Source organism: Meles meles, chromosome 19 (genome assembly GCF_922984935.1).
Source record: "Meles meles chromosome 19, mMelMel3.1 paternal haplotype, whole genome shotgun sequence".
NCBI classification, from domain to species: Eukaryota; Metazoa; Chordata; class Mammalia; order Carnivora; family Mustelidae; genus Meles; species Meles meles.
Genome location: NC_060084.1, coordinates 48,475,650 through 48,490,186, shown reverse-complemented (window position 1 = coordinate 48,490,186; position 14,537 = coordinate 48,475,650). Strand labels below are relative to the sequence as shown.

General features: G+C 59.1%; 1 protein-coding gene across 1 annotated transcript; it reads right to left on the bottom strand.

The window, feature by feature from the left end:
• Positions 1–9,326, bottom strand: BCAM (basal cell adhesion molecule (Lutheran blood group)). Its single transcript, XM_045987548.1, has 15 exons — positions 9,173–9,326; positions 7,180–7,301; positions 6,418–6,643; positions 6,264–6,334; positions 5,969–6,065; positions 5,704–5,886; positions 5,137–5,273; positions 4,608–4,764; positions 2,578–2,693; positions 2,328–2,469; positions 2,020–2,156; positions 1,675–1,819; positions 1,444–1,588; positions 579–696; positions 1–492 (listed from the first exon to the last, which is right to left on the bottom strand). Exons 1-15 carry the CDS (start codon positions 9,249–9,251, stop codon positions 487–489), a joined length of 1,881 nt encoding a protein of 626 aa, XP_045843504.1. The 5' UTR covers positions 9,252–9,326; the 3' UTR covers positions 1–486.
• Between the last annotated feature and the right edge of the window lie 5,211 nt (positions 9,327–14,537).

Genomic DNA, 14,537 nt, shown 5'->3' with positions numbered 1-14,537 from the left:
GGCACGGTGTGACGTGACAGACAGCCTTTATTCCAGACTCCAGTGACCACAGATGATGGGGTGGGGGAGGGGCAGGGGTGGGGATCCAGTGTCAGACTATGCAGCAGGACATCAGGTGGGGCGGGGGGGTGGGTGGGGGGGAGACCAGTGATGCGGGCAGGAGGTAAAAATCGCCCCGGCCAGCCAACCCTCAGAGCCCTGGAGCCTTGTCTTGTCCCAGGCCAGGCTCTGGGCTTGGGTCCAGGAGCTATTCTGGGGCCTGGGAGAGTCACATTCCCTGGAGGAAGGTCCCCTCCTACCCACCCTCCCTCCCGGCAAGCAGTGGCTGCTGTAGGTCCCTGCCCCGCCTGCAGAGGAAGGAAGGGAAGGGAGGGCCAGAGGGGGAAGAGGGAAGGTGGGGGCAGGCAGAGGCGTGGGCAGAGCTGGTTATCTGATGCTGACTCTCTGAGGTCAGGTCCCGTGGAGCCTCTCTGAGGTCCTCCAGGCTCAGCACTGGGAGGAGAGGGAGAGGTCAGCTTGGGCCTGCCCCCCGCCCCCCGCGCTCCCCCCACCCACAAGGTGCCTGGGTCCTCACCCACCTCATCTCCGAAGCCCCCGCTGCCATGCCTGGCTCCCCCAGAGGCACCTCCCATGAGAAGGCCCGTCTGCTCAGGCCGCTCTGACCCTGAGTGGCTCAGCTGTGGGTCTCCAGGTGGCCTGGGGGCAGGGCGAGGAGGTAGCACGTTGGAGGTGGTCCTGCCTGGAGGGGGGGGGTTGTTTGGGATGAGGATGGACTTGGGGGACACAGGCGGGAGTGGGATGGGGATGGGTTAGGTAACAGCATCCGGATTGGGGATGGGTAGGGAGGATGCTGTCAGAGTTGGAGGTGGAGACTTAGCTGGGGATCAGCTCCAGGGATGGGTTTGGGGATGGCTGCGGACTAGAGCGAACGGTGGCCATGTGATCAGGCCAGAGAGGACGGACAGAGAAGGAACTGGAGTAAGGAGTGGGAATGAGCTGGGGATGGAGGGGTCCTGGGTCTGCGGAGGCAGCTGAGGGAGAACCTGGGGTTCAGGGTGTGTTGGGGATTGGTGTTGAGGCTGGAGACGGAGAGGTTAGAGGCGGACAGATTTGGGGTTGGTTATAAACCAGGTTTGGGGATGGGGATGAGGCTGGGGTTGCAAAGGAGACCGGGGCTTCAGATGGGCTGCAGCAGGGCTTGGAGATGGGGTCAGGGTTAGTTCTGGGCTGGGCGTGGCTGTAGATTTGGTCTGAGGTTGGAGACAGGACTGCATTTCATTTGGCGATGGGGCCAGGGCTGAGATGTATTTGGGTCTGGGGTGGAGGTTGGAATATGGTTGGGGCTGGTCATGGGCTGAGTTTGAAGGGGGAGGTGACATCAGAGGTGGGTGGAGGGATGGGATGGGGTTACAGAGGTCAATTCCAAGGTTGCAGGCCACTCACGGAGCCCCCTTTTCCCCTCGCCGGCAGCAGCCGGGGCGACCCTTGCGTCTCATGCAGTAGAAGGCAGCGACGACGAGAAGCAAGAGGCCCACGCTGACGGCCACGGCCATGACAGCCACGCCGGCCTGGGAAGTCTGGGGGGCCACTGCAGGGAGGGGGAGGGGGAGGAGTCAGCTGGCAGGGCTCTGTCGGAGCCTGGGGCAGCCTCCTCCCACCCCTGCAGCTCCTCACCAGAGCCGAAGTGGAAGACATGCTGCTTCTTCCCATGGGTGTTGGAGGCCTCACAGGAGACGCCTTCTCTGCTCAGGGCACTGGTCACCTTCAGGGTCAGGGAGCTGCTCACCCAGCCCTGCCCAGCGAGCGCCGGTTCTGCTGGCTGTAGATGCTTGGGTTAACCCCGGTGCCTGGGATCAAGGGCTGTGGCGAGGGCAGAGGGGACGATGTCCAGTCCCTCAGGAAGTGGAGGGGTGCAAAGCTCGGATCAGTGAGGGGGGGCAGGGTCCCCGAGGGGCCTGGGAAGGGGGCCTGGGTCCCGGGGAGCTCAGGGTGGACAGGATGGTCAGGATGGTCCCTTACGCTGCCACCCAATTGGCTCCAGCTGAGTTTGGGCTCCGGGTAACCGCGGGCAGAGCACACCAGCCTGACTTCATCTCCTTCCCTCCAGCCGCCCTCTGTCTGGGGCTGAGTCTCTTCTGCGCTTAATTGAGGTGGCCCTGGAGGTGGAGGGGGGAGGGAGGGAAGAGCAGGAGGTCCGCTGGAGAAGGGGAAGGAGGGTGAGAGAAAGAGAAGGAGAGAGGGGCGAGGACTAGCAGGCAGAGGGCCCAACCCTTGGTTCTGGCGCCCCCACCCCCACGGTCCCCATCCGGACCTGCCCCAGCCCGAACCTTGGACCAGCAGCTTGAAGCTCTGGGTGCGGCTGAGGAGGGGGACCGTGGGCATGGAGGCCTCACAGACGTAGGTGCCCGCCGAGTCGAAGGTGATGGAGCTCAGGGAGAGGGTGGGGCCGTTCCCCAGGGGGACGAAGTCCTGGCAGGGAGAGAACAGGGAGGCCAGGTGGGTATGAGGATGGGGTCGAGGGATGGGAGAGGGTGCGGGCCGAGGGTTCCAGGGCTGGGGGCTCCTTTCCCCTCTCACCTTGGTCCAGCGCAGGGCAGGGGTGGGCAGACCTTGCACGGAGCAGTTCACGGTTGTGCTGTTACCCAAGTGTAAGGAGAGCTCCTCCCCGGTGCTGAGCTCGAGGGGGTCCAGGTCTGGAGGAGGGGGGCAGACTGTCACCTTCCCCGGACCCTCCCCCATGCAGTTAGGGGCTCTCCAGGGCTGTTGGGGGTGCAGACATGAATGCACGACCCTAAAAAGAGCCTGTCAGCATTCCTCCTTGTTCTCCCCACCTCCACAAGCTTACCACGCTCCCATCCAGGCCAAGTCTGGAGCCCAAATCTAACACCAAACCCCATGGCCAGTTCAACCACCTTCCTCCAGAGTGGACCGGGGAGGTGGGAGGTGTTCCTTCTCTGATTTACCACCCAAACCCCATCACCCATCTTTCCATCCAGTTTTGTTTGCTCTGCCTCTGAAACCGACCCTCCCACTTCTCTCCATCTCTGACCTCCAGGACCAACAGCCTTGACTACTGTAGCCAGCTCCTCACTGGTCTCCCTGCTGGCCAGGATCCTGCGCCCCTCTATCCCCAGAGCTGCCAGACGGATCTTTTGAAAACACACACTGGTTAGCCCTGCTCGCTGCATAAAATCTTGCTGGGGCTCCCCGATGCCCTGGACATAGAGGCCAAATTCCTGGTCTGACCTCTGCCTATGTCCTCGGCCTTGCTTCTCATCCTCCCACCTTTGTCCCGAGCTCCAGCTACCCTACTCTCTTTCCATTTCTTTCCAGTATGCCATGGTTGAGTCCTGTCCCAGGGCCTTTGCACTTGCTGATCCCTCTGCCTGGAAGCTCCTCTTTGGGCTCTTGGTGTTTCTGATTCCATTCTTTGGTTTCCTACTTAACTGAGAGGCTCCTCTGACCCCCTGTTGTGGACGCTCGGCTTTCCCCTCCACACTGAAGGATTTATTCCCCCAGCTGTTGAGAAGGATGTCAGCTGTCAGCCCTCAGCTGTCGGCTCTCTCTGGGAACTGCCTCAGCTGCACAGAGCCCCTCGCTCAAGGTCATGCCCCCTTCCTCGGGCGCCCCATGTGCAATGGCTGTTTGACGTGGGTGTAGAAAGGTCCAGCCCCCTTGCCTCAACTGGGGACAATTATGAAGACCAGCTTTCAGGTGCCCCTCAGGGCCGACTGAGACTTTTGTACCCCGTCTTCTGCCTCTGCCCAGTCCTGCTTCCTTCCTTTCCTTAGCCTCCATGGATGTGGATCCCAAGGAACGTCCTATAAACTTGCTGCCTGCAGATCTCCAAGTCAGAATCTGCTTCCCAGGATGGGACAGAGCCTGTAACATCCTCCGTCTAAAATATCCCCACTCACCCAGCCAATCTCTTATCCCCTCCCTCTGGGTTAGTCCCTGTAGCTGTCCCATCGCTACTCAAAGTGTCTTGTTCCCCATCTACCATCTGTCCCCCTGACCCGGCTGGGAAAAGAAGGTGGGGACTGGCCTATGTTGTTCACAGCTGTCTCCCCGACCCCAGGCACAGGGTCGAGCCCCAGAAAAGGAGGCAGAAGGAGTGCCAAGGAGGGACAGACCCTTGGCCCAGGGCTCGGGTGCAAGCAGACTAAAAAGGTTTTCTAGAAGACTGGGACCCTGGAGACTTGGCTAGACATGGAAAGTAGAAAGCAGGGGAGTGGACCTAGACATGAGGAGAGGAGCTTGGCTGGGATGAGAAGAATGCCTGGGTGGGGAGAAGCGTCAGGCAGAGGTGAAGCCCCCAGGTTGGCCTAGAAGGCCGGGATGGATCACATGGGCTTTCTCCCAGGGGCACTGGGGAGCCATGACAGGTTCGGAGCAGGGGGCAGTCAGGTTTATGCTTTGGAATGAGCTCTCTGGCTCTCTGCGGGAGACTGGAGGGGGCTGGGGTAGGCCCCTGGGGGCAGAGGGGACCATTGCGGACCAGGAAGGACCACAGAAATGGAAGAAAGGGTTGGCGGCGGGGCTGCGGGATGAGGGCGAGGAGGCCGCTGGTGCTAGGGCCCCCCTGCCCGTTCTCCCAGGACGCTCACAGGCCACGCGCAGCTCCGCGGTTTTGGAGAGCACCGCGTCCTCAGCAGCATCGTAGTCCTCGACCCTGCAGCCGTAGGTCCCGCTCTGGCCCCGCTGAACCCCCTCCAGGGTCAAGTTCCCCTCAAGATTTGTTTTCAGCACGTTCTCCTGCTTGTCCTGGGTGACCAGGGATGAGGAACCCGGCTCAGGAGCCGCCCCGGTCCGGCGGGGTCCGGCTAGGTTGGGGCCACCCGGGTCAGAGTCAGGTACCTTGTTAGGTCAGGGGTCCCCGAGTGAGTGTCCTACTAGGGTCAGGGCCCCCTCAAGTAATGGGGCAGAGGCCCTCCTAGGCCAGGGGTCCCCCAGGTCAGGTAGCAAGTTAGGACGCTCTCATCAAATAGGGGCTCAGAGGTCCTGCTAGCTACTGGGTCACCAGCCAGGTGCCCTGCTAAGCCAGGGGCCACCCAGGTGAAAGGTCAGAAGTTGGTGGAGGCCAATAGGTCAGAGGTCAGGGGCTGGGACTTCCAAAGGAACGATGGGGTGAGTCACCTGAAGGCGGAAAAATACGTATTCCATGCTGGGGTTGCCGTCCCCCCGGCAAAACAGCTGGACAGAGTCACCCTCGCGTACCCAGCCCTCGGTGGTGGACGGGCTGCCCACCCAGAAATTCACGTTCTCCGTGGGATCTAAGGGAAAGCACAAGAGGGACGGTTGGGTCAGGACGGACTCATGATCAGGGTTAAGGGTAGGTCAGGTCAAGGGTAAGAGGCAGGTCTGGGTTAAGGGAAAGAGGTCAGTGCCGCAGCCAAGGCGCAGGCTGTGGTTGGTCAGAGGGCAGAGGTCATATCCTTTACAGCTCAGGTTCGCACTTAGTCTGACATCAGGGACCAGAGGTCAGAGGTTGAGCTGAGAGAACAGGTCAAGGGTCAGAGGTCCCTGCGGGCGACAGGTCAGGGTGAGATTCCAAGACCTAATTCGGTGTGAGAGTGTGTGGAGCAGTTTAGTCCTGAGACGCCACGCGGTTCAGGGTGCTGGAGGGGGAGCTAAGTCAGGGCGGGCAGCTGGTCAGCTAGGAGGGTCGAGGGTCGAGGGAGGTCAGGACCCGCACAGACTCACAGTGCAGAGTCAGGTGGAAGGCAGGGCTGTCCAGGCGGCCGCGCCGGCCCATGGGCAGGTCGTAGCTCACGGAGCAGTGGAAGCTGGCGTCCCGGTGGGCCTTCCGGAGCCGCAGGTAGAGGGTGCTGGTGAGAGACTGCAGGCCGGAGGCCTCCCGGACCGTGCGGCTGGTCATGTAGCCCTCTGGGAGAGAGGGGGGAGGCGGTCAGCGCCGGCTGCCACCCGGCTCCATCCCACGCCTACCTGGGCTCGGGCGCCTGCTCACCTGTGTTCACCTCCATGGGCACCCGGAGCGGCTGCCCGTTCTGATACCACGTGATCTGGGGGGCGGGGTTCCCGTTGCGGCTGTTGCAGGTGGCGATCTAGGGCAGACACAGGCGTGGCCCTGGGCTCTGACCCAGGACTCTGAAGCCCCGGCCCCTCTTTCCTCGGGACTTCTCCTCATTCAGGTATAGGAGTCTGGGTCCCCCTGCCCAGTCCTCTCCCAGGACGCAGGAGTGCAAACCGCCCAGCACTCTTCTCTCCCAGGACCCTGGAATCAGGGTCCCCACCCGAGGTACCTCCTGGGCAAAGTCTTCCACCACAGACAGGATCCCTTTGTTGGGGAAGACCTCGGTTGCCTCCGGTTTCGCTGTGGGGGAGATGTTACCATCAGGAGCCCCTTTCCGGGGCTCTCCCTTGCCCTCCCCTTCCGGGGTGCCGGCGGACACTCACCGAACATGCGGAGCTCCGTGGTGGCCTCGGTGCTTGCCGCGCCCGCCCTCACCACGCACACATAGCTCTGCTCGTCTCCCACCTGGGCCTCGGTCAGCACCAGGTGGCCCCGGGAGTCCAGCTGGTATGGGGGGCTGCGGCCCCGGGAGTCATGCACCCGGCCCTGGAGCTCGGAGCCCTGCTGCTGGGCTGAGGCCAGGCGGTGGCGGACCCCAGAGCGGTCTGCCTGTGGGCAGGGAGGGCCTCAGCGCGGGAGCTGCCTGGCCTGCCCTCCCCCTCTGTCCTGCAGTCATCTCTCTCTTCTTGTCACCTCCCTCTGGTCTGGCTCTTATTCCTGGGCCCCATGGGGTGGTCTCCCCTATCTTGGTCCCTCATTCTCCATCCTGCTCTGCTCCTGTCTCTCCTCCTCTCTCTGCCTGTTCGTCGGCCTCTTATCCTCTTCTTCTCTTTTTTTTCCTTTAGTCCCCCACACTCCACCCCATCTCTTGCTATATCTTCATTTCTCCATGTTCTCTCAGGAGCCTGTGCTCCAAGGGGCGGGGGGTCTTCCTTCTAGTCTCAGCTGTGCCCAGAAGCCAGGGGACCTTGGAGAATCCTTCCATTTGCTGGGCCTCAACTCCCCCACCTGTAAAATGGGAAGGCAGCTGGATGGAGCTCTTCGGTCCTTTGGGCTCAGATGAGGGAAGGAATGTGTGCAGCCCTGCAGTGCCCTGACTCCCAGCCCCCTTGGCTGCCCTCTGACCCCCAGCCGGCAGCACTCACCAGGAACCACTCCAGCACAAAATGGTCGTGGGCCGCCAAGGCGGTGCAGTTCAGGGCGACGGGCTCCCCCTTCATCACCTCCACCAGGGAGGACCCAGGCAAAGGCTCCTCAGCCTGGGCACCTGCAGAAGAGCCACTGAGCTCTCTCTGCCTCTGAGCCCCTCCTCCTTCAGACCCTGGAGTCAGGACTCCCAGCTCCCAGCCCCCTCCTCCCTCAGACCCAGGAGTCAGGACTGACAGCCCCTCCTCCTTCAGACCCAGGAATGCAGGCCTCCAGCCCCCTCCTCCCTCGGACATGGTTCAGACCCTCAGCCCCTATCCCTCAGGGCCAGCTCCCGCCTCCCACCATCTCTCCTGTCTGCATCTCTGAGCTTGCAAACCCGTCGGCATTTCTCTCCATCTCTATTCACAGAACTAAGGGCTCCTCCCCTGAGTCATGTAGGACCCTCTGTCCAATTCTCCTGGGGTGGGGGGAGGCTGCACCTGTCCTTGTTCCTCCCATTAGACCAGCCGCCCCTCAAGGGCAGGGCCGGCACTGGCTCATCCCTTGGCCTCCAGCACCCTGCGCAGGGTCTGGCGCGGTGCCCGGGGTTGCTGTCTCTCCATCTCTGCCTGTGTGTCTCTCACTCTGGGTCTCCATCTCTAGGCCACAGTCTCTGCCTCTCTGTGGGCCTGGCGCTCTGTCTCCATGTCTCTCAGCTCCTGGGTCTCTTGTCATGAATCAGGGGGCTGGGGCTGTGCCTGCAGCTGAGGTATGGGTGTGTGGGGGCGGTAAGGGGGGACAGGGCTGGGCAGGTTTCAGGAATGTGGGAGGGACAGGCTGGCCCAGACCTGCCCCACCTGGCGCCAGAGCCCCCTACCCGCCCCTTGGCCCCTCTGCCTCTTTGATGGAGCAGGGAAGGGGGTAAGGTGCGTCCCCTACGAATAGGAGAGGGGCGAGGCCCAGGAGCCTGGATCCTGAGGCAGAAGGGAGCCAGGGTTGGGGGGCGGGGAGGTAGGCTGGAGTCCCGCCCTAGGATCCTGGCAGATAGAGCTGTTCCCATTGGGGAAACCATGCTCTCTCACCCTCTGGGCTGGCATCCTGGCATCAGCTCTCACTTCTTAGAACCTCCCTTCCCTTCCCCGCCCAGCTTGACCAGCCCTGCCCCTGGGGACCCGCTATTCACCATGTTTGTGCCAGGGGCCTGGATTCCCAGGCACCCACCTCTGGCCCCGGCCTGTCCCAGGGGAGGGGGTGTTGGGCCAGGCTGGTGCCTGGGGCTAGTCTGAGTAACAGAGAGGAGGACAGATGGAGAGATCTCTGTGCCCTGATCTCCCTGATCTCTCTGTCCCTCGGGTGCCAGCCCCTCTGGGCCTCCTCCCCTCCCACCACCACGCAGGTGTGTGGATTTATCTGGGGCCCCAGGAAAGGGGCACTGTCATTCGGAAACAGTTTGTTCCACCAACACTGCCTAGGGCCAGTGTTCCAGCCCCTGCATGAGGGAGGCGGCTTCCTTAGGGTCTGGACTCTGAATCCAGACTGCGGGAACCCTCAAGCACACGTGACTCACTGGGCTCTAGCGTAGGGTCCCTGGCCCTCGCAAAACTTGAGAACCTTTCTGGGGGAAGTCCTGGGGTTTGGGTCTCCTGTGTCCTGGGTGAAGCCACTCCAGCCACTGGGGGCCTGGACCCCTGGGTCTGAGGGAGCAGGAATCTCGGGACCCAGATTCCAGGCGCGGAGGGCCCTCACTCCTTAGTCCGGAGTGCAGAGCGGGCTGAGTTCCCCGGTGCTGTGTAATCCACTGCTCTGGGATGCCCAGCCCCTCTGCCTGGCTGTCTCCAGGTCTCACATTGGGAGGGGTATCCCCCATGTTCCTGTATCCCTTTTCCTCGGGGGGCGGGGGTCCCAGGTTTGGCTTCCTGGGGTCGATGAAATAAATCCCCTTCCCCATTCCCTTCCCGGGGTCCCCAGGGGCCGCCCCCAGTGGCGCCCTGCTTCTTGCCCGAGCCATACCTGGGTGCGCCCCCAGCAGGAGCGCGAGCACCAGCAGCCGCGGGGCCCTGCACCGGGCCGGGCCGTCCCGGGGCTCCATGTTCGCGGTGGCAGCGGCGGCGGCGGCGACGAAGGCGGCGGCAGCGACTGGCCGGGCTGCAGCTCCGCGGCCCCGGGGGCTGGGAGCGACCAGGCCCCGCCCCTAGAAGCCCCGCCCCGCCCCGCCCTCCCGGCCCCCCTTCTTTCCCACCCCCCCAAACCCGGGCGCCCCGCCAGGACCTCCCACTACCCGAAATGGACCTCCCAGCACTCGGCCCCCGGAGTGGGGCTCCCTCTGCCCCCAAGTCCTGGTCTGCCTGGCTCAGGCTGACCAGTGCCCCCGGCGGTGGCCTGACAGACCAGTCTAACCAGTGTCCTGAGCTGGGACCTCACCGCACCGTGGACCCTCTCCCCCTCATTCTGATTGGGGGCCATTAGGGGATGCACTGGCCTCTCCCAGTGGAACCGGTGGTTCCCAGCGTGACCAGCGGCTTGCCCTGTCCTCTCCCAGTACAAGCAGTGGCGCCCAGTTTGATCACTGGCCTAGAACATCTTCTCCCTGTATGCCTTGTGAGGCCCTCCCCTGTAGCCAGTGCTCAGGGCTGCTTTCCTATCTGACCAGTGGCCTGGAACCCATCAATTCAATCTCTCAAATTTAATGGTCTTCAAACCTCAGTTGAGCCCAGGGCTCAGTGATGAGGTTTGGGGGCGGGGAGTGCGGTGGGGTGCTCTTTCCGTGGCTCTCCTTCTTCCTCGAGCCCTCCCTCATCCCCTCATCCGGAGAATCCCAGGAATGCCACCCCCCCTTCCTCCCTTCCTCTCCCCTTCACTCCCTCCCAACCTTTGGGGGAAGGGGAGGAGAATCAGGCTGGAGGGAGCAGGTGAGTGGGGGAGGGGGAGCAGGCTAGGGCACCTGAGGGGAGTGGGGAGGAGCAGAGCTAGGGGTCCGAAGGAAGGGTCAGAAGGAAGGGTCACAGGTCAGATTGGGGGGGGAGGGGGTCACAGTTCCGAAGGCTCAAGGCTTCTCACAAGCCGGGTCTGACTGGGACAAAATCCTCTGGGAGTGGGGGAGGGGAGAGATGTCACTGGTTATAGGGAGTAGCTAGCCCGGGACACTGGCCAGAATGGGGGTCACTGGTAAGATGGCTTTGACCATCCGGCTCAGAAGGAAGGCTTAGATTACATGTCAGGCTGGGAGCTATTGGTCACACTGGTCAAGGCTACTTGATTCATTAGTGATACAGGAAAGCAATTGTTACACTAGGAAAGGGGACCCTAAAGTATTAGCTACAGCATCACCTCCTCCAGGATGCCCTCCCTGCCCCCCTGTCTAAGTCAAAGGCCCCCTCTAGGCTCTCCTAACCCAGTCCTGCACATTCTGGGTCATATTGTCTGTGGATTAATCTCTCCCCCCACTGGACCGCGGGTCCATGGGGGCAGGGCTGGAGCTCTCTCTGTAGGTCTGCTCTCTCTGTGTCCCCTGCATAAGGCCTGACATGGAGCAGGTGCTCAGGGAAAGTTTGCAGGGCTCAGGAGTCAGGAGCATGCAGGCTCCCTGGATCATTGTGGGACACATGGTACAGACTCACTCATGGACAAATACAACTCCAAGTGTTCCCGGGGACAAGTTCACACACTGCAACCCCAGACACCCACTCCCCAGTTCCTCTGGCTCCCGCTTGTACACCTACTTGCTTGGGCTGGGCTCTGGTAGGCACCTTCTCCGCAGCCACGCCTACTTCCACCTTCCTCAAAAATCCAAACAGCCAAGGTTCTGGGCGAAGGGGAAGGACTGTATGGAGTGTGCATGAAGGAAGGAAGGCATAAATACTAGCCACGGTTCCTCAAAGACTTGCAGAAACTAGTACTGTAACGTCATCTGCCCTTGTCCCTACAATTTATTCCCACAAAACAGCCAGAGGGATCCCGTTAAAGTGTGAATCAACCCACATCACTCTTCTGCTCAGAGTCCTTCCAGGGCACCTCTCAGGAAAAGCTAAAATCCACTCCATGGCTCACAAGGTCCTCGATCTGGTCCTCGTTACCTCCCTGACTCCATCTTTCTCTTCCCCCTTGCCGGCTCTGTTCTTGCCGCATAGATCTCTTTGCTTCCTTGCTGTTCTGCCAAAATCAGGCATGCTCTGGGTTCTGGCCTCAGGACCTTTGCACTTCCTCTTCCCTCTGCTTAGACGTTCTTCCCCAAACAGCTCCCTCCCTTACTTGCTTCAACTCTCTTTTCCAACATCACCTCATCAGTTTCCCTTGACCGTCTTATCAAAAATAGCGATTCCTGCTTTCCCAGCCATTTGTACTTTCCTTTCCCTACTACGTTTCTCCTCTACAACACTTATGGTGTCGCACATTTATTTTTCATTGTTTGTCTTCTGTAGAATTTACCACTGTATCTCCAGTGCCTAGTATGGCCCTTGATATGAGCAGCGGAGTCAAGATCTGTGCAATAAATGAATTTCCCAATCCCATTCTTCCTGTCTCATGTGTATACACTTACACATTTTAATTAACAAGACTTATTTTTCCTCTGTGGCTGCCCTGCCTATTGGCAGTTTCCTTTTCCATGGTGTGTTACCTTTGGTCAACAGTTGTCCGGAAGCAGATGATCTTCCTCCTGACGTCTATTTCAGAAGGGCAAGAGTAGCCCAAGGTCATGTCACAATGCTGGGGTCATGCCCCTCATTTCATCTTAACACGTAGGAATTTATTCTCCATCATCACAAGAAGGGTGAGTCTAAGGATGGCTGGGTAGCTCAGTTGGTTAAGCATCTTGCCTTCAGTTTGGGTCATGATCCCAGGGTCCTGGGATCAAATTCCACATTGGGTTCCTTGCTCAGTGGGGAGCCTGCTTCTCCCTCTGTCTGCCTCTCCCTGCTTGTGCTCTCTCCCTGACAAATAAATATTTTTTGAAGATTTTATTTATTTATTTGACAGAGAGAGACACAGTGAGAGAGGGAACACAAACAGAGGGAGTAGGAGAAGCAGGCTTCCCACTGAGCAGGGAGCCCCATGCGGGGCTCCATCCCAGGACCCTGGGATCATGACCAGAGCCGAAGTCAGACACCCAACGACCGAGCCACCCAGGTACCCCAATAAATAAAAAAAAAAAGAAGGGTGAGTCGAGTACAAGAAGATATTTTGAGAAAGAGACCACATTCACGTAACTCTAATTACAGGATGTTGTTATAACTGTTCTATTTTATTATTGTTACTCTCTTACTCTACCTAACTTATAGATTAAACTTTAACATAGGTATATATAGATATCCAAGTACTAAGTCCGTAGTCAAAAAATACAGTATACCTAGGGTTGGTTACGGTAGGCGTCTGAGAGGGGTCTCGGAACCTTCCCCCTGCGGATAAGGGGGACTGCTGTACCTTTATCCCGTTACTTTATGTAACAGGATACGTGTGTGATGGTTGACTTTACAACGAGTTCACAGCTTGTGGAACATGGGATCAGACACATTTGGTGGGGAATGGTGATTCTGTGGTCATTCCAGATTTGCATCGGGAAAATGTAACTATTGACAGCCCATGTTGTCTTTTGGAGGGGGGAGGGCAGTGTGAATGCATTGAGCTGGACCACAGTTTACTGTATGCAGCAAAAGTTTAGATAAGAACTTTTTTTTTTTAGTTTTCTCTTTATTTATTTATTTATTTAAAAGATTTTATTTATTTATTTGACAGACAGAGATCATAAGCAGGCAGAGCAGCAGACAGAAAGAGAGAGGAGAAAGCAGGCTCCCCGCCGAGCAGAGAGCCCGATGTGGGACTCGATCCCAGGACCCTGAGATCATGACTGAGCCGAAGGCAGAGGCTTTAACCCTCTGAGCCACCCAGGGGACCCTCTTTATTTATTTTTAAGTAACATCCACACCCAGTGTGGGGCTCAAACTTACGGTTGCTAGGTCAAGAGTCACATGTTCTTCCGACGGAGCCAGCCAGGCGCCCCTAAATCCTGCTCACTTGGAATCAGAAACTAATAATGCCGAAGACTCAGGGACTCGTTGGTCTACGCCCTTGTGGAGCTGGGACACATTCTGTTTTTTGTTTTTTTTTTTAAGATTTTATTTATTTATTTGACAGAGAGAGATCACAAGTAGATAGAGAGGCAGGCAGAGAGAGAGAGAGGGAAGCAGGCTCCCTGCTGAGCAGAGACCCCGATGCGGGACTCGATCCCAGGACCCTGGGATCATGACCTGAGCCAAAGGCAGACGCTTAATGACTGAGCCACCCAGGTGCCCCTCCATATGCTCTTCTAACAATCTGATCTCGACACTCCCCAGGAAAGGGGGACCCTATGTCCCTTCCTCTTTTGTATCTATGCCATGCCATGGTTCTGACTCTCCTGTAGAGAGAACGTGGCAGAAGTGATGTTATAGGACTCCCAAGATTAGGTAGAAAAGGCCACGCGGGGGTGCCTGGGTGGCTCAGTCAGTTAAGCGACTGCCTTCAGCTCAGTCATGATCCCAGGGTCCTGGGATGGGTCCCACATCGCCCTCCTTGCTCAGCGGGAAGTCTGTTTCTCCCTCTGCCTGCTGCTCCCCCTGCTTGTGCTCCCAATCTCTGGCAAATAAACAAATAAATCCTTAAAAAAAAAAAAAAGAGAAAGAAAAGGCCACGCAGCTTCTGCCTGGATTATCGGGAGACTCTCCACGAAGCCATCAGCCACCCTACAAGCGGTCAGGCTGCCTTAGGCGGCCATGCTGCGGGGAACCCCAAGCTAGCTAGCGTGGTGACCACATGGAGAGGTCTGACCGCAGAGAGCCCTCTGTCCAGCCCCCAGAGGCCCTGGCCCAGAACACCACCTGACTGTACCCTGAGCCAGTCCCACCCACCTGAGCGCGTCCCCAGATCCTGGCCCACAGTCTCCACGACGTTAGTGTCACCACTAAGTGTTGGCATGACTTGTTCGGAGCAACAGTGAGTGAGAAGAGCAGCCTCAGCCTGATGCTGGGCGGCAGAGGCAACGAGGTGACCGGTTGCTGTCCGGGGGTCATCGAGCAATCACTGTATTCTCATCGGACCAGTTCCGTGGTGTGATGGGGGCGGCGCTACAGCCGGAGCCCGCTGCCAGTGGATCCATTCCCTTTCAGGGCTTATTTCCCCTCCTGGATCTCTAATCGCTCCCGGCAATCTGTGAGAGATCCCACGTCCTCTCAGTGAATTCTCTTTCTGCCCCAGAGGTAGCTTCTGCTGCTTGGGACAAATCTACGGTGCAGGCTTCCATGCTCCCTTGACACTCGGAAACCCTTTCTTCTTCTTTTCAGCCTCAGCTCGGATGCCTTCTCCTGGAGGTCCTCCCTGACCTCCCAGGCTGGCTCAGCTGTCC